This window comes from Boleophthalmus pectinirostris, unplaced genomic scaffold (genome assembly GCF_026225935.1).
Source record: "Boleophthalmus pectinirostris isolate CB_2022bp ecotype Guang Dong unplaced genomic scaffold, ASM2622593v1 HiC_scaffold_15, whole genome shotgun sequence".
NCBI lineage: Eukaryota > Metazoa > Chordata > Actinopteri > Gobiiformes > Gobiidae > Boleophthalmus > Boleophthalmus pectinirostris.
In genome coordinates this window covers 25,290,022-25,315,837 of record NW_026571070.1, presented here as the reverse complement: position 1 = coordinate 25,315,837, position 25,816 = coordinate 25,290,022, and the positions used below count along the sequence as shown (strand labels likewise).

The 25,816-nt window shown below is 40.4% G+C and overlaps 1 protein-coding gene across 2 annotated transcripts in view; it reads left to right on the top strand.

Annotated features, from left to right (window-relative positions):
• Positions 1 to 25,816, top strand: part of LOC110165532 (RNA-binding Raly-like protein) — a 207,526-nt gene that overhangs the window by 148,072 nt on the left and 33,638 nt on the right. For both annotated transcript variants that reach the window (XM_055150957.1, XM_055150956.1), the window contains exon 5: positions 20,480 to 20,599. In XM_055150957.1, coding sequence (XP_055006932.1) covers positions 20,480 to 20,599 — 120 coding nt within the window. The remainder of the gene's footprint in view (positions 1 to 20,479; positions 20,600 to 25,816) is intronic.

Below are 25,816 nucleotides of genomic sequence, written 5' to 3'. Positions count from 1 at the left end.
AGCAAATGATGAAAAATGGTGCATTGTACGGAAGCCACTTGGATAAGATTTACATTAATAAGAAAACAAGAAAATGTCTAACCTTTAAACATATACATATTTATCCATAACAAATACATACCTGAAGTTGCATTTTGTTTCATTCTCACATGTTTAACTCTTTGTTATTAGTTTGTCTACATTCCCAAAGCTCAAAATGCTCTGTTCCACTTTGCGATGTAAGGAAGCGGTTTTCAAGTTAACAGCTACACTACCGGTCAGAAGTTTTAGAACACCACACTTTTTCCATTTTTTTCCCCCAGTTTACCTGTTTACTGTTGACCAAAACATATTCTAAACTTTTGATTCATGTAAGTGTCCCCCTTTGGCAGATATAACAGCTGAACACACTCATAGCTCGTTCTTTTTACAATAGAAATCAAGTATTTTTCAAAAAGTTCTTCCCAAGTCTGTTGCAGAAGTTCCCATAAATGTGTGGCACTTACAGGTTGCTTGACTTTCACTCTTCTCAATGCAGTTTAAGTCTGGAGACTGTGCTGGACACTTCATGTTTTCAAGCTAAACCATCTTGTTCTTTTTTCCTGAGGTAGTTTTGGCAGAGCTTGGATTTGTGTTTTGTTATTGTTTATCTTTTTTTTTAAACTTCTGTCTGTTCATTTCCTACCTTTGTACCATTTCAAGCTCTTCACTGGACTCGCACGACTTGAATTGTAATAAATAACTGGAAAAAATAGGGTGTTGACCAGTAGTAGGGTGTTGACTACTTGACCAGTAGTGCACATTTGACAGTTTTTTTAGTAGTGATTGGGAATTCCAGGGCTGAATTTATCCAAGTGATTCTAGTGAAGGTGTATGGAGTTTAAAAGTGGTAGACTGCTTTTGTGACTACTGGTCTTTTACAATATTTTTTCACATTAGTATTGCATGTGATGTTGGTAACACAAACAGTCTTGGTAGACGTGATGTGACCTGCATGTCATTTAATGAGACGTCACTCTCCAATAGTGAAGTCCAGGGGCTGTGAAGTGGTGAGGGGCCCTTAAGGCAAATTCAGCTTTAGAGCCCCTTTAGGCTTGGGCTGGCACTGGGCGTTATTGACTTTTTTATGCGGCATTTCACAATATAGAAGTTGAACATCACAAAATAATGTATTCTATGTATTCAGTAGAGATGCACCTGTTCAGCTTTTTCATTTCATTCATTCATTTAATTTGTCTGAGCAGGGTACAACAAAATCAACAACAATAACAAAAAACACAGATACGTACTTGAACATATTTGGGACCTGGTGCTCAAAAGGAGTAGGATAAAGGATAAAAAACATGTCCTACTCCTAGTTCCGATACCATTTCCAATAAGCAGCTTTATGCATCTGCTCATATCTGATATTAAACAGTGCAGAGACTAAAAATAGCTTTTAAACAAAAATAAAATAAGACCGCACTGATCCAAATGTGTGATGTAGTTGTTATTTATCTCAAGTAACTACAGAACAGCTTTGTATAAATAAAAATTCAAATATAATGAGATTTACATTATCAGTGCATATGTCCAACCAAATATCCAATTAAAAATATTTTTCAGTATCTACCCCGATATCCAAGACCAGTATTGGATTTGTGCGTCCTTTGTATTCGTATACAGTATGTCATATGTCAAAAACCGCGAGACAAATCGATGTCCCAAACAGGAAAGGATCACGTCTTTAATTAAACACCATTGAGTCCTTTTGAACGCATTTGTGCAAATCTGGTCCGAAAAGCGCTTCTCGCTCATTCAGCTGGTGGTATAAAAAGCCCTTTAATTCTCTGCAATGGGAGCGTAACGCCAAATCTCCAACATAATCCCTCCTTTTTACCCTTTTCAACCGCTATTCCTGTCTCTCCCATGCTCCTAAACCCCTCACCATTAAGCAGCAATGCATTCAACTGGCCTAAACGTAATTAGAGTCCGATTGGCTTCGCGGTCAGGCTTGTTTTTGCTAAATGTTTGCCTATATCCGCTATAATTGGTAGGCTGTTTGTGTCATTGTTGCCTGTCTAGGTCCCCGTGTTATCAGTAGCAGCAGCTTGGTGGGGTCTGCCAGTCGAACCGCACGGCATTATAGCGGCTGAAGAAAAAAAGAAGAAAAAAATCTCCCGTCCTCTTTTTGGAGCGATTGAATGGATTCTGTGTTCTAAAGCTTCCCCGTAGAGCTGTGTGTTGGGGGGACTAATTTGGCCCGAGCGGGAGCCGTGACGAATCACTTTTTCGATCGACTTTGGCCTGGATGGATTGGCCAGGTGGAATAAGGTTAACGCGCACAACAACACGCAGAGATGGGGCGGGAGTTTAGAGACGAATGGGCCAAAGCAAGTAATCGTTTAGAGCAGTGAAAAAAGAAAAAACAAGGAAGAAGTTTGTTAAAGGTTGGCTGCGTAACTTTTCGGGTGGAGGGTATGTCATTGTCGTTGGCTTGTCTCTATTGTTGCTTTGTCTTTGAAGTTCTACATCATGGTGTTGAACTAAACTTTCTTCTGCTTATTCAATTTCAGGTATTTAATTGTGTCTTTAAAGCTTTTTTTTCTGATCTATGTTATAATGCTGAAACACTCTGTGCCCCTTTCTTAGACCCTCACCCACAGTTTGAGAACCCCTTCTTTAAGAGAACTTCCTCTGGCACTTTACACAAAACTGTGAAAAAAGTGAAGGAAGTAGGTAAGATTTTTAAACCTGTTTTTTAAAGTTCCAAACTGGAGTTGCATTCTTCTCTGGTTTTGCAGTGATATTTACCAGCCTCTGCACGTTTACCAAACCAAACGCACATCGTGACAAACACAGATGCATTTGTGCACTTTTGTTAGACAAACTTCAGCCAAATGTGGCAGTAGGTCTGTTCTGTAGATCTGCTCTATGCTGTAGACCTGCTTTGTGCCAACACTGTAACACAAATTTAGACTCGTTTTTGCTTCACGTTTGGCGAGGGGCGGCGTGCTGACGTGAGGCAGATGGACAGGTAGGATGTTTAGGAAGTTTAACCTGCCCTGTGATGCACGCTGGTACATGAGGGCACACGCTGTTGCAGACGAGCCGTGCATAGGGAGCGTGTGTGTTTGTGATGTGCCGTAGAGTAGAGTCTCCGCGGGTTTCAAATGAGCGCACAGGCTGCACTGAGACGCCCCACACGCTCCTGCACCTCGGTACAAGTTTATTGCCAACAGCAGCGGCCGTAATGAAATATGATCGTACTTGTTGAGTGTCAGACCTCGAGTGAGAGACAAGACCGAGTCCAAACGCGAGTCCGAGACGAGACACAGCGATCTACCCACACGACCTTGGCGATCGACTGGTAGATCACGATCGACGTATTGAGCAACCCTGCTCTACTATATATAAGGCATACAATTGTGTTTATTAAATTGGGCCTAGTGTTGGGTATAAAAATAGCTACTCTGTTATTTTACATTCACTACTAGGGGGTATTCCATCAAAGTTGCTTAACAAGTCCAGGCTTATCCTGAAATCCTGAGCTGAAACTCCATCTCCAGTTGAAGCCTCAATTTGTTCCATGAAAGAAATAAGCCTCTGACCAAAGCTAATTCAGGCCTTAAATTTAAACTGTGCTTTGTGACTCTTGGAAGGCCTGGTGGAGCAACGACATCATGGAAAAATGGGCAAAAAAAATTGTGACTTTTTAAATAATCTGACTAAACGAGAGAGGAGCCACAGTGCGCATGGTTAAGAGTTTGATATGGAACTTTTCCAGTCATTCTGATCTGAGAAGCAAGAGGAAAGATACGACTCCCCCTCCTCTCCTGTTCACTCCCCCTCCTCTCCCAGTCGGTGTAGAAGAGGCTGGCTGTGGATTGCAGAGCCTGGTTAATACAGCCGGGGAATGAAGTTGCCCCACCCCTTCCTGATGCGCGGTAGTACGTGCGGAGCTTAAGTTCCGGTGTGCGTAAAAGTAAAGCTGTAACGGAACTCTTCATATTTAACCTAGAAGAAACGATAAAATCCGCACTAAGGTGTTTGTAGTTTGACAGCGAACGAGAGATGAGGGAATGAAGACAGAGAGACAGACGTGATGAAGGAGAGAACGGCCAGAACCCACTGAAAACCAGTTCATCCTCATCCTTCAAAAATTAAGACATATTAAATATAAAAAAGTCTAATCAAACAAAGATTTTCCGACCCACCCTGCAGTACCCCCTGTTGAAAAACTCTGTTATAGGGTACAGGAAGTGCTCCACTGTGTTTTTAAACTCCATACTCCTTCACTAGAATCATTTGGATAATATCAGCTCTTCAATTACCAATCTCTACTGAATGAAAGTTAACATGAAAACTACTGCTTCATGACATCACAAGGTGTAGACAGACTAATGTTGTGTGAATGAAACAAACCACAACTTCAGGTATGTTTTTGAGGAGTTAACGATGTTCTAACATGGCTAAAAGAATATTACAACATGACATCTCAAGGTGGAACAGTGTTTTCTGTTTGAGAGAAGAACTCAGCCTAAGACATGCAGGATTTCTGTGTTAAACATGTGAATGAAACAAAACACAACTCCAGGATTGTTTGCGATGAGGAAAGTAGGATAATATAGGCTCTTTAGGTTGCAATGGAGATCCAGCCAGCAAATAAGCAGTCTTGTTTTCTCTCTTTTTCTCTAAAACTCAGGCTTTTGTCCCCAAGTTAGATTTAAATCTTTATTCCCAAAGCCCCTCTCGCTTTGTACGTATTAATCTTTACAGACCAGTGATTCTGCAGCTCCTCGGTACTCCCCCGATACTCTGCCTTTGGTTCATCTCAGGTTTCTAAAATTAACATCATTACTCACTCCCTAAACCGCTCCTAATGCTGATCAAACAACAATGGCCGCCTTCTTCTTCTTCTTCTTCTTCTCTTTCTCTAACTATTTCCAATGGCACAATCTCGGGATTAAAATGTGTATGTTTTAGTTTGTATCCAATGAAAATACAAAAGCAAAATGCAGCCCCTGGGCAAGCGATAAATTAGAAATCGCTCCTCACTTTTCTTATCATCAAAAGGACGACTCGCTAGCGCCCCCCAGCTAACCCAGATAACACCAGATCCGGAAAATACAGTGTTTACGGCGACGCGATGTCCACCCACACGTGCTAAGAAAAAGATGCTGAGGTGATGCTATAGGGGAGATAGTTTCGGTTCAATATGTTTCCCTTATCCACATTTGCTACGGATCAGGTGGGCTCTCGTCTTGCTTCGGAGAAGGGTAATTTTCTGGTGGTGAGTATAGGTGCAGAAGACCCCGTGTGAGATTTTTTTTACACATTCAGGAGATATGACCCACAGCCTGTAGAGCCTCCCTAGTGTTAAAGTATATGCGGGCAGTGCTGTATGCCGTATGCTAATGTAATCACAAGGATACAGGCGTGGGTTAGATCATAGGAAAGATATGCATTTCCCAAAACGTATTAGAATAAGTCATAGTAAGTGTGGACAAAAATATAAAGAGAAATGTATATGTACTTTTTAGCAACATAGTAAGACTGATGGAAGAAGTACTTATTTTTGTTGCTTAATGGTGCATTGTGTAGCTTTTCTGGTGGACGTTCTGTCAAATGCTTTTCTCGATGAAAATGTTATTGCCATCCATCCATTTTCTTCAACTTTATCTGTGGCTGGGTCGCGGGGACAGCAGTCTAAGCAGGGAGGTCCAGACTTCCTTCTCCACACACGCTTCCTCCAGCTCTTCCGGGGGGGGGTCCCAAGGCGTTCCCAGGCCAGCCGAGAGACAACGTCCCTCCAGCGTGTCCTGGGTCTTCCCCATTCCGGTGGGATGTGCCCAGAACACCTCTCCAGGGAGGCATATAGGAGGCGTCCGGAACAGATGCCCGAGCCACCTCAGCTGACTCCTCTCGACTTGGAGGAGAAGCGGCTCTACTCCAAGGTCCCCCCGTGTGACTGAGCTCCTCACCCTATCTCTAAAGGAGCGCCCAGCCTCCCCGTGGAGGAAACTCATTTCCACCGCTTGTATCTGCGATCTTGTCCTTTTGGTCATTACCCAAAGCTCATGACCATAGGTGAGGGGAGGAACTTAGATTGACGGTAAATCGAGAGCTTTGCCTTCCAGCTCAGCTCCCACTTCACCACAGCCGTCCGATACAGCGACTGCCTCACTGCCAACACTGAACTGATCCGCCTGTCAATCTCTTGCTCCATCCTCTCCTCACTCGTAAACAAGGCCCCAAGATACTTGAACTCCTCCACTTGAAGCAGGAACTTTCCAGCCACCTTTTTCCAATCGAGAACTTTGGCCTCAGATCTAGAGGACCTGATCTTCATCCCAGCTGCTTCACACTCGGCTGCTAACCAAAAATGTTATTGCTTTGTCTGGAATGTTTCACAGTATGGTGTTAAACCTTTTTATCTTCATGAAGACCAAACCAGACCAAGTTACAGGTCAGATCTGTGGAGAGGCGAACCCGCTCACAGTCAGAATGTCTGTTATTCAAGGTATTTTTGAGTTATGAAACCATCTGAAATTGATATAAATATAAGGCAGAGCTGTTTAATGTCATACTGTGGAACATTCAAGACAGAGCGATGGCATATCCATAGAAACAAGCAGCTGATGGACCCTCAACTAAAAAGTTACACCAGTGCACCTTTAAGTAAAAGTATGGTTTCAGAAGCAAAGAATTTCTCAACTATTACTGTAAGAAAAATGCAGTGAAGTAAAAGTAAAAAGTATCCTCTGTGAATTTAAGTAAGTACACACACCTAAAAATTGTACAGTACTTTTACTTTAGTTTCATCGGAAAATATTGAAAATCACACTAAGTATATTCGCCAAGCTCGTTTTATTTTTCCCTCTCATGTCAATCATGCAGGAACAGGTGTTTGCCATGTGAAAAGAGCTCACATTAGTTTTACAGATTGGAAAGATACCATTCAAACAGAGCTTTTGTAAATAGACCCGGCGCTGTGCTCGTCTCCCCGCCAGCTCACTCATCTGTTTGAAGTCCTCACTATGGATTCCTCTGAAAGATTAAAATGGCCTTATGGGAAATTGAGTTTACAAAAAGCCAATATGTCAGATGGAGTTATTAGAGGCTGACATCTCTTCTGAGCCGGGGTCTAGCATTTTTATGGAGGCAAAATAAATCAAAAAGTGTGTGTTTTAAGTATTTCTGACCGTGTACAATAACAATCATGTGGACGCTTTAATGTAGAATTTGATAGAAGCTATTTTGTGGTTTGACTTGTGAGTTTAAAGACATGTTATAATATGTCGCACTTTTTTTCATAACTTGGGTGGTCCTGTGACTCTGGTGTGACTTATATATTAAAATGTTCACACACTGACAGCCGCGAGAGGGCGCTCTAGGCTTGTGTGTCAGTATCTGCTACTCCTATTACTCCTGTACCACTGTCACTTCACGCTCTCCTGCGATCCTGTCAGTCGATTCTAGAAGACTGAACACAAATGCCCCCCCCCAAAAGAAAATCATATTCTCCAGATTACAAGCTGCAAGTAGCGAAATATGCAGCTGAAAACGATAATCGAGCAGTAGAAAGAAAGTTTGGAGTGAGCGAGAAACTTATGACAACCAGGAGGGTGCACCATGTAACTTTCCTGGAAGTCATTGGATGGATCGCCAAAGCCTGGACTTCAGTGACACTGAAACCGTCCTGTCGGGATTCAGAAAGGCCGGAATATTGCTAACTGGAACTGATGCTGAATCTGACGACAGCTACGCAGAAGCTGTGCTCCGTTTACCTCTGGAGGTCGGAATTGCTCAGAAGTGACCCCGAGGATTCAATGGATTCAAGAATTCAATGGCTTTATTGATTTGGAGTGAGATGGAAAGTTTGGTAAATTCTTATGTTCTGTTTTTTTATATATTACATTAACAGCCTGTTGAGCTCTATTCTATTGTTATTACTATAACTTGCCTTTCAAGATGAAATGTCGGTTCCTGGTCTGATTTTATAAAATAAATTTCACCCAAAAAGTGTGACTTATAGTCCGATGCGACTTATACTATGTTTTTTTCTTCTTCATTACACATTTTTTGGCTGGTGAGACTTATACTCCGGAGCGGTTTATAGTCGGTATAAACTCATCATGATGAAACATTAGCGACAGCATAAAAAGGTAAGTGAGGAATAACTTCGGACCACTGCAACCAGTTTCACTAGTTCTATTTTTCACATTTTCACAGTGACAGTAAAAATCAGGTACACCGCTTTTAATCTCGCTTCAATAAAATAAAATGTACAATAAAACCAGCAGGCAGATGGAGGCAGTTTTATTTCACATTAAAAATCCAACTTGGGTAGACAAAATTCTGTACTTTACCTCCTGACTCAACTTGTATATATGTACTGTATGGATTTTATTTTTGACTCTCTGAAACTGCAGAGTGTCTGAATTTGTTACTTTAATTATTATATTCAGTGTTTGGAAGTAACTGAATACATGTACTGAAAATACATATTCTGAATTCCAGTTTTGAATTACTGTATTTGAGTACAGTTACTTTTCTAAAATCCAAGGAATACGTTGCAGTACTTGATTGCACAATTTAAGCTTCAAACTGTATAGTATTTTTGAGAAAAATAGAAAAAACACTGCTCTTGTGGTGTGGCAGGTGTAATTTTAAAGGTGCATTGTGTAACTTTTTGGCTGGGGCTCCATCACCTGCTTGTTTCTACGAATATGTCACTGCTCTGCTCTTAATGATCCACAGTATGGCATTTAACAGCTCTACTTTATATTTATTCAATTAGAGATGGTTTATAGCTGAAATATGCTTAGAAAAAGGTATTCTGACTGTGAGTGGGGTCGCCTCTCCACAGATCTGACCTATAACTTGGTCTGGTTTGGTCTCCATGAAAATAGAGCATGAAGAAGCTGTTTATAATACTATATTATGTTTAACACTATACTTTAAATGCAACTCAGTGTACTCAGAATACACAACTCTGGACCATTTAATACATTTTCATTCATTTTAATGGGGGTATTCAGTATTCTGTAACTGTATACATTTTTTCAGTATTTGTCCCATCACTGATTATATTTTTTACTTAGAAAAAGAAAGAGTTTTTATTGCTGCCCTGAGATGGCAGCATTGGCACAGAGGGTTGAGTGTTTACTACCAGTCAGAGTGGAACTTGGACCAAGCGCATACTGCCTTTGTAATCCTGGCAACTGTTTTTATGTAGCAACCTTGAATAACAGAGCAATAACCCTGAAAAAGTTTTCTTAAAGGACCCATATTACTCTGTTTACTGATCTATGTTTTAATGTTCCCTCAGACTTGTGTTTTGTTTCATTCACACATGTTTAACACACAAATCCTTCTCTCAAATAGAAAACACTCCACTTTGTGATGTCATGCAGTAATACAGGAAGGGCTCCACTGTGTTTTTAAACTCCATACACCTTCATTAGATTTATTTGGATCATTTCAGCCCTGGATTTGCCAATTTCTACAGTAGCTGTTAACTTGAAAACTACAGCTTCATGACATCACAAGGTGGAACAGAGTATTTTGAGCTTTGGAGATGTAGACGGACTAATAACACGTGTGAATGTAACAAAACACAACTCCAGGAATGTTTCTGATAAGGTAACAACATTCCAACATGGCTAAGGCCCTGTCCACACTAGTATGTATTCGAGTCGTTTTCATTGTAGATGCAGTGTTTATCCACTCTAATCTGATGGAAAATGGCTCCAGAGCTGGAATGATCTGGTGCCGCCAGCTCCCACGAATTCATCCGAGTACAGATCTGATTCAGCACTGTGTGGATGCCGATACGCTGATGTAGGTCTATGCGCCCCAAAGTAATTCACCACCAAAACGCCAAGAGGCTAGACTATATGTCCATTCATATATACGGTCTATGCGTATGACCTGCAGATGTATAATCTCTGAAAAGTTTAACATGAACCATCTGTAACACGATAGAAACACAGAAACAGACTCACCATGAGCAGAACACCCCTCTGTCACAGAAAGAACACATATAATCCACTGAATTGTGTCCTTTAGTCCAACAGAAGCTGAACCGCATTAGCGCACAATAACGGGCTGTTTTTTGAGCGCTCAGTTTATGCAAATTGGCCATGCAGTTTTAAGTTTTGTTTCTATACAACATAAATATGAGTAAATCTGTGTGGATAGGGAAGGCTTGTGGACACAGAAACGACATGTCTGGAAGCAAATCATTTCCGATATGGTGATTTGTTTCAGTGTAAGGGTGTCTTAGGCTGAGTTCTTCTCTCAAACTGAAAACACTGTGTTCCACCTTGTGATGTCAAATGGTAATACAGGAAGGGCTCCACTGTGTTTTTGAACTCCACACACCTTCATTAGAATCATTTGGATAATTTCAGCCCTGGAATTGCCCATCTTTACTGAATAAAAGGTAGCCGTTTACTTGAAAACTGCAGCTTCATGACATCACAAGATGGAACAGAGCATTTTGAGCTTTGGAGACGTAGACACACTAATAACATGTGTGAATGTAACAAAACACAACTCCAGGTATGTTTCTGGTAAGGTAACAACATTCTAACATGGCTAAAAGCTCAGTAAATTTTGTGTAGGACCTTTAAAAATGAATTAAAAGCTGAAAGTTGAAATCAGAATTTTTACTGAGCTACCACTTCATGACATCACAAGGTGGAACAGAGGTAGAGAGAATAATAGGATTACTCAAACATGTATGAATGAAACAAAATGCAACTCGGGGTATGTTTTTGAGGAGATAACAACATTATAACATGGCTTAAAGCTCACAAGAGTCAAGAGGATTTACAGTCTGGTCATTGGTCATCTGTTGTTTTGAACAGACCAGAAGCAGATCAGCTTTTGTTGGTCCTCAGGCTTTCTGGTGAATAACTCCCGAATTACAATGACTGATACTTTTTACTGCCATTTTCAAAAACTGGCACCATAATAATCCAATTTTCAAAACTTGTGGTGTGAGACAGACCTTATATTTTGTTCAAAGCCAAGATGTGGTGGCTTAGTCAAACCTCTGCTAAATGCGTGTAGATTAGGAAAGTTCATTGCATTGATCTCCTTTGTAGACCTCTGCTTCATGTATTTTCAGTTCTTGAAGAAAAAACATATTTCTCTGCCTATATTACGCTATTTTACGCTGTTCTCACTCAAACTTAAAACACTTCAGCTTTGTGATGCCATGTGATAATACAGGAAGTGCTCCATTGTGTTTTTGTAAAGTTTTCTCAAAGCATGTGGTTCTAGATGGCCAGGTAATTCTTGTATTAGTCTAGTATTTTGTAGCATGTTTGCATAAATCTAAACTACAGGGTTTGAGGTTTTTATGCAGATTCAGACAGATATTTTGTTGTTTGTGGGGGAAATAATGGTATTCCGAGAATTGCAGCCTTTCCAATTTGCTAATTGCATCCATTCAAAGAGCAGCCTCCTGAATCTTTATATATTAAACAACAAGATTAATGTGTCTTGGCTTGCCAGTATGGAAGATCATTTGTTTCATCATATGTTGAATTTTAAATAGCACAGAATTTATAACTTTGAATTTTTAACTCTGAAAATACATGTTTGAAGTAGTTTTATTCTGAATTTCTGTTGTTGAAATTATAAGTGTTAATTTTCAAAGTGTTTAAAATTCTAAATATATATAAAAAAATCACAGAATAAATCAAATAAAATGAATAAATAAAAATCAGATATTGAGCACAAATATTTTCAAGCCCTCAAATTCAACAGTCAAAATTCAGAGTGTAAAATTCACAGTGAAAAAAATTTGCAGCAAAAATCCAAGGTGCGAAGTGATCCGATCTAACGTCGCATATCACTGTATCACTGTATCAGAAATGATCTGCGGCCACACATGTCGTTTCTGTGTCCGCAATCCTTCAATATCCACACAGCTTTGAGCATATGTGTTTATGTTTTACAGAAACGAAACATAACACTGCATTGCTAATTTGCATAAACGGAGCGCTCTAAAAACAGCTCGCTATTGTGCGCTGATGCAGTTCAGCTTCTGTCGGACTAAAGGACACGACTCGGTGGAATTTGAGTGTTCTTTCTGTGACAGAGGGGTGTTCTGCTGATGCCGAGTCTGTTCTGTGCTTCTATCACGTTGGAGATGATTCATGTGAAACTTTTCAGAGATTATACGTCTACAGGTCATACACATAGACCGAATATGTGAATGGACATATGTTCTAGCCTCTTAGCATTGTAGCGGTGAATTACTTAGGCGTCCACACAGTGCAAGATCAGATTTGTACACAGATGAATTCGTGGGAGCTGGCGGCACCAGATCATTCCGTCTCTGGAGCTGTTTTCAATCGGATTAGTGTGGACGTACACTGCATACGCAATGAAAACGATTCGAATATGTACTAGTGTGGACGGGGCCTTAGTAATAAGCAGGAAATGGTGCAGTGAAGCAAACTGATTGGTCAAAATTAGCTTAATCAAAATCTCATCTCTTCTATTTCTTAAGTGTAAACCCTGCCCACAGATGAGAACAGCCAACAGGAAACGGCGTCTGTCCTCCTAACTCACACAGGATCGATTGCTTCTGCCTTGGCATCTTGGATCTTCGCTGTGAAATTTTTCACTGCAAATTTTACACTCTGAATTTGACTGTTGAATTTGAGGGCTAGAAAAGAGTATGCACTGAATATTTGAGATAAGATGAATTTGAAACATATATAAAAGGGTTACTTAAAATGTCAGCAACTAAAATTCAAATCTTTTTTCATGCCTTTTTTAAATTAATTTTTTTACCAATTGTTTTTCTTTTCTTTTTTTTTCTTCTAGAAGGAGAGGGGAAGAAAAGTAAATATATAAATTGTGTGAAGGCCTGGTCTCAGGACATTGTTGATGTGAATTGATTTGTGGCAATAAAAGTTCCAAAAAAACATCTTTTTTCAGAGTTAAAAAATTCTAAGTGAGAGATTCACAGGTATGTAGCCTTTTTCTTTTGAAAAATTGTTCCAGTCTGTATTTCCACATTGAAAATTATAAGAATATATTTATTCATAGGTTGTCATCTCACCGGGGACCCCTACTGGCCTGGGGGCACGGTGTATTTTCCAGCCTTGACTATCGGCTTGTAACACCCCTGTGAGATTTCCGAGGAGATTTCCGAGAAAAACGTCCTGGAGATAAAGCTGTTAGATAATAGATGATGACTTCTTTAGTGTGAAGAAAGACATTGAGAAAAATAGCTTTCTAATTCCAGCCATGTCTCCTTGAAGCTCTATCAGGAAGTTTGTTTATCCGGCTCCTTCTAAATCTGATCCACGTCAACGGGAATTGAGTTTTCTCCGCTCACTTCCTCTGTCAGATTTGCCCTCATTTCCGAACAAAAGTAGCGATGACACATTTTAACTGCTGAGTGCGGAGGATTCAGATTAAGTTATTACTTTGTGGTCTGAGATCCCGTTAATCCGCTAAAACAGGACACCCTCGCCGTGGCAACCGTGAGATTGAATTAGCGGTGACGTGCCATCATAAATACAGGCTATGTGTTGTTATTTGCATATGACAAAACAAAATTCAAAGTTTGACGTGATTGTTTTCCCCAAGTTTGCCCAAAGCTTTCAAGCGTTTTTGGGAGTGCGATATTCATGAGGCAGTAAACACAAGCAGTAGGAGGCCCATCCCAGAGTCTTGTTTGTGATGCGCTACTGTTACCGCAGCGATGATCTCTGCTGTTACCGTGGTGATGAGTGGAAGATGATCAAAAACAAGTTGATATTGATGACTGCAAACTGTGCGAATTGAATTATCAGGGCATTTAAGGTTATCAAATAGAGCATGTTTTTGATTATTTATTCTTTAAAGCCCTAGATAGAAAATTTGATTGACAGTGAAATGGATCAGACAAGATTTAAAATATTAAAATTGTTTATTTGCCCAACTTCAGCACACCACACCTGCTACTATTGATATTTTGCAGCTGATGGCATCAACATTCCCTGGGGATGTGACGCTAACTGTAAGCACTGTTCTGTTAGAAGCTCCGTTAGACTTTAATCAAACTCCGAAACAGGACCGTGAATACTTGTATTGATCACAGACTTTTGAAAATTCATTTTCAGATCATCTTAAAACATTTCTGTCTGTGCTTGCTAATGTGTGCATTCTGTAACCACAGTAACTGCTGAACATTCCACCAACAGAGATGCATGTAGAACACCCCCAGCGTGATGAGAGGCCTATTTGCATTTGACATATATATTTTGAATATATTAACAAAAAATGCTTTTATAGCAGTATTTCATTACAGTTGTTGTTATTACTCTAAAATAGGCAAGCGAGCGAAATGATGAGTTTGGTCTGTGGAGAGGGAGGCTCACTCACATTTAGAACCAAGTGTTTTTGGTTTAAGCAATGGACACAACCACGGTTTATTTTAAAGTATTTCTAAGCTGAAAGGTGACGTAGTGGAGCTTTAAGTGATTTTTTAAAACTTTTACTAATGGGATACGAAAATGGGACGATTAAGTACTGTATTTTTCAGACTATAAGTCACTCCAGAGTATAAGTCACACCAGCCAAAAAATGCATAATGAAGAAGAAAAAGACATATATAAGTCACACTTTTGGGGGGAAATATTATTATTTATTATTATTTTATAAAATCAGAGACCAGGAACCAACATTTCATTTTGAAAGGCAAGTAATAGTATTAACAATAGAACAGAGAACAACAGGCTGAATAGGCGTTAATATGTTAATGTAAAATATTAACAGTTGTACGGATATCTATAGCATAAACATAACAAAAGTTTATCAAAATCTCCATCTCACTCCAACTCACTAAATCCATTGAATTTTTCATCCTCGGTGTAATTTCTGAGCAACTCTGTAACATCCGGAGGTATACTGTTTTGTTTGTCACTGAAGTCCAGGCTTTGTTGATCTATCCAGTGGCTTCCAGGAAAGTTGCATGGTGCACCCTCCCGGTTACCGTGAAGCTGTGTTTTCCATCGCCGCTTTTCCCCAGTCCCTCACAAGTTTGTTGCTCACTCCAAACTTTCTTTCTGCTGCTCATTTCACTACTTGCAGCAGGACAGCGGCTTTTTCTGCAGGAGACATGCGCAGTAGAGTGAAGTGACAGTGGTACAGGAGTAATAGGAGTAATAGGAGCAGCAGATACTGACACACAAGACTAGAGCGCCCTCTCGTGGCTTCAGTGTGAAAATTTTAATATATAAGTTGCACCGGAGTATAAGTCATAGGACCACTCAAACCATGAAACAAGTGTGCCTTATAGTCCAAATAATGCAGTAAAAGAAGAGATTGGGTCAAATGTAGAAGCCCATGTGTCCTTGGCTGAAATGTTCCGCAGTGGCTTTTTAAGTAATCAGGGTCAAATGTAGGATATGTGTCCTTGTGCAAGACGCTTCAGCCCACAACTCCCCTCATTCACTGAACAGAAGGGTTCAGGATTGCATTTTGTTTTTATTTGCCAATCTACCAAGACGCCAAGGTCAACAATATTTTTAGCACTTCCACTACTTCAAAGCTTTACGAATTACGATGATTGCAAATGTGAAAACTGTATTCATTTGAGTTATAATGAAAACATTTCTGTCCCCCTTTAGAGATTTCAGTGAGCATAAGAAATACTTGGGTTTCATCTGTTTGTATGCTCCGTTAGCAGGATTTTAGCCTCGTATTATGAAACAGCCACAGTTAAAAGGTACAACAGAAGAATTTGGGAACACATTTCTCAAGGCTGATCTGAAGGTTTTTGGAAATTCTTGTAATTCTTGTTATGACTTTGTAGAAATGTTGTGAGATCGTCTGTAATCTCTTTGCATTTGATTGGGCAGATCTCATTAGTTCCAAGTCTAAAAGGGGGTATTATGCAAATTCATCTTTTTGGAGCTTTCTACCATGTTATAACGCCGTTTCCTCATCAAAAACATCCCTGGAGTGGTTTTAATTATCATCCATGCATGTTTGAGTAATCAGGCTTTCTCTCCCTATTCGAACCCTTCTTACAATCCAATATTCAAAAGTTGAATATAGCATTTTCAAAACAATTAAAGGTAACATGGGGATCTAAATATGTCTAAATAAGGTGTGAAGTTAACATGTTGATTCAAGTAAATTACTGAACAGTTCTGTACACATCTTATAGTCAGTGATGAAGAGTCACAAATTTATGACGTACGTATTTTTCTCTCTCCTCAGCGCACTAATGCCTCTTATTTCCCATTACAAAAATCGCACTAATAGTTTCCATTAACTCCTACTTAATGCTTTCTCGATGAAGCATTATGGAAGGAAAGTCAAGTTCAACAGTTATGCAGTAACTTTCTCAGCAAAAGTCCTCCAAGGAATAAAGACACAAACTATACTACAGTTACTTACAGTCAATCCTGGTTCAAGGCATTGCTAAATCCACGATAATAAAGAGATGAAGCATGTCTAGTAGATCGAACATTTTCTAGTTCAGGAGTAAATGCGCAAATTGCTTTTTAGTACCTGTAATTAACAATGTACCAAGGACCGAACCTGAAATCAAAACTGAATTAAACCAGGACTAGACCATTATTTAAACCACGATTAGACCAGGACTAAACCAAGACTAGACCAAACCTGAAACCAAACCTGAACCAAACCAGGACTGAAACCAAACCTGAACTAAACCAGGACTAGACCAAACCTGAAACCAAACCTGAAACCAAACCTGAAACCAAACCTGAAACCAAACCTGAAACCAAACCAAACCTGAAACCAAACCTGAAACCAAACCTGAAACCAAACCTGAAACCAAACCTGAAACCAAACCTGAACTAAACCAGGACTAGACCAAACCTGAAACCAAACCTGAAACCAAACCTGAAACCAAACCTGAACTAAACCAGGACTAGACCAAACCTGACCAAACCTGAAACCAAACTCCAAACCTGAAACCAAACCTGAACTAAACCAGGACTAGACCACTATTTAAACCACGATTAGACCAGGACTAAACCAGGACTAGACCAGAACCAAACCAAGTCTGCATCCAGACTATAGGTATATAATATTCAACTATTATTATACTTATGCTAAGATGAACACTAGTCAGAAGAAAATTAAAGCTAATATTGAAACCTATATCCATTTAAACTACTACTACTACTACTATTACTACTGTTACTTCTACTACTACACATATTATTATTGTTACTAAGTCTGCTACTCCTATTTCATTATTCTAGTTTAATTTGCAACTTTATGGTGGTGGTAGAGATTGGCAATTCGAGGTCTGAATTCATTCAAATGATTCTAGTTAAATTGTATTGGGTTTACAAACACCTTGAAGCACTTCCTGTATTACCACATGACATCACAAGGTGGAATAAAGCCTAAATTTGCAGGATTTGTGTGTTAAGCATATGTGAATGAAACAAAACACAACTCCTAATATGTTTGCGACGAGGAAACAACATTATAACATAAATTAGAAAATAACGTAATATGGGCCTTTAAAACAAACACGAATGTTAAATCCATAAAACTCCTTTATGCTTGGCCACTTCGTAACTACTCCCGCACCGCCACGACGCTTGTTACCCTTTACCCCTGTTTAAGACTCAAACATGCTTAATTCCCTGCTCAAAACCTCCAGCCAACAGTATTTACAATATTGAGTGGGACAGACATGAGTGGTTGAAAATCCCAGAGTTTTACAAGCGTCACATCTGGCAGCTCACAGATAGCATCCGCACATTGGCAGTATCGAACACGGCTGTAGCGGCGGTGCGTGGCGGGGTGGGCGTAAGCTGGCTGCTAATCTCCAAATTGCAAGCAGACAGCGCGCCCCGGTTTGCAGATGGGCGAGCGAGTCCAGATGACGGCGACGAGGGTGACGCGAACCTGAGAGCCGACGGTATCTCAGAGTCAGAGCAGGAGGTGGCTGATAACGTGGCCGCTAAGATTGACGTGGAATTAGGAGATAAGGTCTTGAATGCTTCGAGTATGACAGGTTAGAAAACACTTTGCCTTAAAACGTAGTTAGTATAATCGCATTAAAGAGGGCGTATTATATTTCTATGGGATATTTACTGATAAAGCAACATATTTAGATCACCGTGTTACCTGTTATTGTTTTGAAAATTCTATAGTCTCAGCAAATAACGTATTAAGATTTTATTAAGAGCGTATTAACCAGTTTCAGTTTAGTTTTTGATGTTCTGGGTTCCTTTCCCCCTTAAGAGCACTATCACATTACAAACTACTACACATCGGATCAGGTTTGTGAAGTTGTATCATCCGTTTGTATATTTATAGAGAAGTGTCATGTGAGAGAATGAATGACGTAGGCTTTTGGGCGGGGCGTTGCACAGAATCTTACAGCTAACAGTAAGGAGGGTTCAAATAGGGCCTGGGAGAGATCGCTAAATTACTCAAACACCCATGGATGACATCTCAAACCAATTCTGGCATGTCACTGATGAAGGAGCAAAGTTATCATGCGATAGAATGCTCCAAAGACCGTATTTTTTGGACTATAAGACGCACTTAAAATCCAACAATCGACAGTGCGCCTTATGTATTAATTCTGGTTGTGGTTACTGACCTCGAACCGATTTTATGTGGTACACGGCGCTCAAAAATCTGTCAAAATGTTTTAGTAGGACTTTGGTAAGCTACGAAGTTTGATGGATTATTGGAGCATTACGGCTACCATAGTCAGGAGCCTCGCGGAGGAGCCTTTAGTCCGACAGAAGCTGACGACATCAGCGCACATGGAGTGAATGAGGAGTGAGTTTTTTATCTTATGCAAATTAGCCATGTGGTTTTAAGTTTCTTTTCTGTAAAACGTAAACAAATATGCGCAAAGCTGAATTACTGCATTCTTACTCAATGTATATTTGATTTGAACTGAAATTTTCCACCCATATTCACATTCATAATCCACATTCACCAAGACAGATCGTGGCATAATTCGTCCAGCGTTGCGTCCCTGCCAATGGATCATGGATGCCTGGGCTAAAGGATCAGTCTCAAGTCGTCCGTCTGTTTCGCTTAATGCGCCTTATGTATGGAAATAGATGAGAGAATTCAACATAATTAATATTGCGCCTTATAATCCGGTGCGCCTTGAAGTCCAAGAAATACAGTAATATCGTTTGCATACCCCATCTTTAAAGATTTACATATAACCTTACCTAGTTTTCTCTATTTTTGGTAAAGGTGCAATTTTGGTAAAGTTTGTTATTTTACCTCCTAGACATGACATTAGCAGAGGTAATTCCAGTTCTGATACTTACTTCTGATCTACACAACTGTGGTCCCTTGTGTGTAAATAGTCCCTGCATTTTGGATGGAAATTTAGGTGTTGATGACAAATGTAGAGGCATTCTGTTTTAGAACTCAGCAGTACTTCCTGTGTGTTTGTACTTTTCTTAACTTTTTTCCACAAACTGATATTTAACTGATGTAAAACTATGATAAATGTCAAACCAAGTCAGAATTATAAAAACATGAAAACCTGTCTCATGCGCAGGAGTTGTAATGTATCACTTTAAAGATGACATAGTACTCTTTATTTCTGGTGCTTTGTAATCAACTGTCATATATATCAATCACAATATAACTTTTTTAAAATTGTAAATAGCAACAATAGAAACTTGATAATAAAAAAGATACCAACATTTTTATCAAATGATTATTTCTGAAACACAGCTACACAACACTGAACATTTTTGTATGAGTTTTTTTTTTATGAAGAGCAGGGAAGTGAAAACAGGTATTTTCTACCACTCCAGCCTCTAATGCAGGATACAATAATACAAGATTACTCAATCGTGCATGAATCAAAGTACAACTCTGAGTAAGCCAGTGATGATGAAACACCATTATAACCTGTTTAAAAGCTCATAATAGTCCATTTATGTTTTAAAAAAAGAAAGGATGAAAAAAGTTGTGTGTGGGTGTGGAACTGAAAGGATTATAAAACGGCAAATAATACAGATAAAATAAGACAGTAAAGGGCCCATATTATGATCTATGTAATGTGTAATGTTGTTTCCTCATCACAGACATACCTGGAGTTGTGTTTTGTTTCATTCACACATGTTAAACACACAATTCCTGCATATTTAGGCTGAGATCTTGTCTCAAACAGAAAACACTACTTTGTGATGTCATGTACTTATACAGAATACACCTTCATTAGAGTCATTTGGATAATTTCAGTCCTGGATTTGCGAATCTCTACTGAACCAAAGGTAAAAGGTAGCTGTTACCTTGAAAACTACTAATACATGGCATCACTAGCTGGAACAGAGTATTTTGAACACTGGTAACAAAACACAACTCCAGGAGTTTTTGAAGAGGTAACAGCATGCTAACATGGCTAAAAGCTCACAAGAGTTCATTTTGCGTAATACAGAACCTTTAACTCTTACACATAACTAATACTTTGCTGTAGTGTCCTGTTGACTAAAGTGTGTTGTTGCCTTCTTTGTTGTCTCAGCAGTGAAGTCGGACCAGCTGCAGACCATCAAACGTGAGCTGACTCAGATCAAGACCAGGATCGACTCTCTGTTGGGACGCCTGGAGAGGATCGAAAAGCAGCAGCGCGCAGACAGCACCGGTGAGCCCTCATCCAGGCACAGGAGGGGGCTTCTCTTCCTCATACAGGCACAGCGGGGGGCTGTCCGTGGTTAGATAGAGTAACAGACACACAGGCCCTCAGCCATGTTCAGGGCATAGTTCTACTCAAGCAACCAACAGGGCTGCATTTTTTCAATTTATTTTATTTTATTTTGTTTGTTTTTTAACTTCTTTATTGAAGCTCAAACTTGAAAATAAATATATTAGTAATGCTATAAAAGACTGTTAGTTTGGAAGCCCAGTTTTTAGTCAGGGGATCTTCCCAGCAGAGTAGTCTGACAGCGCCATCTATCCATTTTCTTCCACTTATCTGGGGTTGGGTTGTAGGGGCAACAATCTAAGAAGGGACTCCCAGACTTCTCTTACCCCAGACACTTCCTCCAGCTCCTCTGTGGGAACCCCAAGGTGATCCCAGGCCAGTCAAGAGACATAGCCCCTCCAGTGAGTCTTACCTGGGGCCTCCTCCTGGGGGGGAATGCCCATGGCCTCTTCCCCTAGGGAGGTGTCCCGGAGGTCTCCGTAATAGACGCTCCTCACCATGTAGAGGAGCAGCATCTCTGCTCTGAGCTCCTCCTGTGTGACTGAGCTCCTCACCCTGTCTCTAAAAAGCATCCAGCCTGTGGGACGTAGTCTGACAGTGATTTTGCCATTTATACAACTAGTTCAAGAGTGAATGCTCATCAGTTATGCCACTTAGAGGCATAACATAAGACAGTTCAGACAGTGGGGCCCCAGGTCCTGAGCGGCCCTCAGAGGCCATCAACCCGCCCCTGTAGTTATACTGCTGTCTATGATGTTACACTCTTATTATGATTTAGTTGCTCACATTGTAATGACTGATTACTCTGTGGAGGGCATAATTGCAAGCCCACCGTCCTCTATCATGGTTTTACATTCGATCTAGAAGTATTGTTACACGGTACAATATATTGCTCAATTAAGAGTAAATGAATGCTGTCTACTACTACTCAAACGATGTACAACAAGCAACATTTGCATAATTTCTATGCCCACTCCAGACTCCCATCCCATTTCTTTCTCTTTGACGTCAGCCCGCCCTATACGTCTTCCTCTGTACGTGACACCTCTGCAGATAAGCTGGGCCGGCCGCTTTGTCAAAGTCTGCAGACAGGTGTCACTAGAGCGCACCTCCTCACTTAATATCCCAGATCTATAAAGATGCCCTCCCCTCCCAAGGTCACCCATCACACAAAGAGGACCGTCAGGATTTTAACAAGCATACGATGTTTTACTCAAGGACTGCATTGGGCACTTGACAGCTCCGCGCAAAACCAATCCCCAAGTCCTGATCCTCCTCCAGGCGAAATATGATGCTGTTTGTAAGCGAAAGGCTGAAATGAAAATAAATATGATTGGAAAATATAGCACTGCTGAGACAATGGGGAGAAGGGATGAAATACGTTTGAATTGATCCAGCAGATTAGAAGCTTCAGTCGTTGTGTCTGGAGAGAGTGTGGGTGTTTTTGTTTAGTTCAATTTGTGATTTCTATGGCGTATTATTATAACAACAGTATGTATGCCCTCGGAGAAGAGTGGGATGGCTGGAAAAGTTGTTAAAAATCAAAAAACTAAATTATAGTCTCCTGGTATAAAGTGCTCTTAACAAGTGTGACCTAGTATAGATGTTTCTGGTACGCTTTGGGTGTCTATTCTGATTAGCCAAAAAGCAGTTCATTTCAATTTCACATTATTTATCCCTGAGGGGGCGATTCAAAAGGCACACGGAGCTGTTACACAATCATATTAAAAACACAGCAACATTACACACTACCTTAATATGGACACTGCTGATCACAAAAGGTAGCTTGACTGAGAAAGGATGGTATTAAAAATTCACCTGCATTAGTAAAAGAAAATCCGTCAAGAGTCTTTTCTTCATGAAGATGTTATTGCTTTGTATGAAATGTTTCACAGTATGGCATTACACCTTTCTATCTTCATGAAGACCAAAGCGGATCAAGTTACAGAAGTTGCAGCTCACCCGCTCACACTCAGAATGCCTGTTTTTCTAGGTATTTTTACACGTACAACCACCTGTAACTGAATAAAAATATAAGGTAGAGCTGTTTAATGTCATACTGTGGAACATTCCAGTCAGAGCAATTGACATATTCATAGAAACACTCAGTATCTTCACTCAGTTTCATTTCTCTCCAGCGACTATGTCAGGAATCAGAATAGATTAAACAGTTTTGCAAGAACCTCAGAAGTTGTAGACCGCGCACCGACCAATCAGAGAAAAGCTGTGAAGCCGTGACGCCAAACTCAAGCGCCTGTCTAGGTCCCTTTTGTGGTACAGCTCAACAGTAAACAAAGTGGTCAAGATGGATGTAGACTAAGCCATACATGCTGTTTTGGCAACGATTCCCAAGATCGAGGATTTAAACAAAGAGAATGTTTGGTGAATTTTATCAAGGGGAAAGACGTTATTGCCGTTCTTCCTACGGGATCTGGCGCATTACATAAGTCACAACCAAATAGCAGTGATTGGTTAAATTAAAAAAGTACCCGCCTACAGTCGAGCGAATTAATCCTAATGCTGCAAGGTCAGACGGTCTCTACAAAGTGAAACCAGCTGATGAATCAGGCTAGGCGACTGAGCCCCAACCAAAAAGTTACAAAGTTAATTTTTAAAGTAGTTTCTTATTTATTATTGGAATAAAACCAAAAATGCTCATTCTGTCCTCTTATGTACTTTAAATTCTTAGGTTCTTTTTGAAGACAATACAGTAAAGTGTATTTACCTTGTTGACATGTGTCGGCTGCTAGCTGCAAGACGTCTTCAGAACTTCAGAACTATATCAGCTGTTGTTACTCCCTGTAGATGTGGTCAGACTGATGGACCTGGCAGGTCGCTCAGACTGACCACACCTCCCGTCACCCAGTGTTCTCTGGAGGAGGGTGTCCCAGGTGTATAAAAGGAGGAACGCTCTGTCATCACGTTTAATGCTGTCCACGCCTCGTTTCTTGATTTCAATGGCCTCCCTGATCCAGATCCTCCCTGATGAACTTGTCATTTTCCGATCCAATGATCCGTGCCCCATCCCAATCCATAAGGTTATCTCTTGCAGCTGGCAGCCGAAACATGTCAACAAAGTAAATACACTTTACTGTGTTGTCTTTTAAAAGAACCCAAGAAGCCTGTCTATTTTCATGATATAAACTGGGTAAATTGCAACACTGTATAGGCCACAGAAGTTCTCGACTTTGAGTAAGAAGTAAGTGTAAAATCCTCCCTAGTTTAACCTCTATCCTGGACATGTATATAAAAACACTTGGCTGGAATCGACATCCAAATATCTGACGTGTATCCAAAAACTTTGCCTCCCTCAGGATGTTCTGGCCTGCAGCCTGTCTCCTCCCTCTCTCAAACATCCTGACATGTGAGTACTTTTTGACCGGGAAGGAGCTGATACTTTGCGGTTTGAAACAGCAGTATAGAGCAGTCAGACGGTAAATATATGATCATAAAAAGATCTGTTAAAATGAGACCGTTGTGCGCTGTTTGCATCTAATTATAAAGCATTTTTTATCATTCGCAAACCTGGAAGTCACACTGATGCACTGTTAGCATGATAGTTGTTGTTGGCCTTACTGTGACTGACTGTGCTCTACTTCGCACTGGCCTCGGAAAGTTGTGAAAAGAACTTATAATGTCATTACTGTGAAGAATTAGAATAAATGTGACAGGAAAGTGAGGAATAAGTTTGGACTGCTGTAAACTAATATTATTTTTCACATTTTTAGACAATAAATCAGGTAAAGCGCCTTTAACCAAACACTTTTTCATAACCAGAACACAGACTGTATATTGAACTGGACTAAGGGAGCGTGACGTCGCCTTTCGCGCTCGTCTCCAGCCGAATAAAGTCAATCGAGGCCAGCAGTTAAGGCGACTAATTTGGAGCCGGGTCGCATATTTGGAAAGCCGAGGGGGCGTATCATAGCAACCAAAGAGAGAATCGGGAGCGAGACTCTCGAAAGTACTCACCCCTTTCCACGCCGCTGGTTTGGCAGGGAACAGGCACTTAGCAACCAGCCGTGATAGCTGTCAATCAAACCTGCTGCTAGCCCTAGAGGGATCAGACCTCGGGGAAAGAAGGCACCTGATTGGTCTCTTTATATTGTCCACTGAAGTCCATTGGAGCCAGAATCGATGGAGCCGAATCGCTTCCACGCTCGTTTCCTATTTGGAACATCATTTTTCTGGACACAATTTTATTTTCTTTTATAGCTCAAAATGGTCTCTCCTCTTCTTACCTACCAAACAAAACACAGACATGCTAAAAACACCTTGAAAATATCTTTAAATTGATTCTGCTCTGCTGCTGTTTTTAAATCCTTCCATCCTGGACATGTAGAAAAACACTTGGCTGGAATAGACATCCAAATATCCGACGTGTATCCAAAAACTTTGACTCCCTCAGGATGTTCTGCTTTACGGTTTCTCTCTCTGTATTTCTCTCTTTCACTCTCTCTTCTTTCTCCTTTCCTCTCTCTCTCTCTTTTCCTCTTTCACAAACTCTCTTTCGCTCCTTTTCGCTCTTTCTCTCTCTCACACCCTTTCCCTCCCTGTTTCACACTTTCTTTCTCCTTCTCTCACACTCTCTCTCTTTCTATCCTTCTCTCTCGCTTCCTTCAACACACTCTCTCTCCCTTTCTCTTTCTATGCTCCTCTCTTTTTTCTCTCCCTCTCTCACACTCTTTCTCCCTCTCTATTTTTATTCTCCTCTCTCTCTCTCTCTCTCTCTCTCTCTCTCTCTCTCTCTCACACACACACACACACACGCACACACACTCACACACTCTCTCCCTCTTTCTATGATTCTCTTTTTCTCTCTCTTTCTCTCTCTCTCTCACTCTCTCCCTCTTTCTATGATTCTCTTTTTCTCTCCCTCTCTTTCTCTCTCTCATATAAATTCTTTCTCTCTCTCCCTCTCTCTTTCTGTCCTTCTCTCACACACACACTCTCTCTCCCTCTTTCATTCTATGCTTCTTTCTTTTTCTCTCCCTCTCTCACACTCTTTCTCCCTCTCATTCTATCCTTCTCTCTCACACTCTCTCACCCTCTGTCTTTCTATGTTTCTCTCCTTTTCTCTCTCACAAACTCTCTCCCTCTCTTTTTATCCTTCCCTCTTTCTCTCCCTCACAGTATCTCTCCCCCTATTTCTTTCTC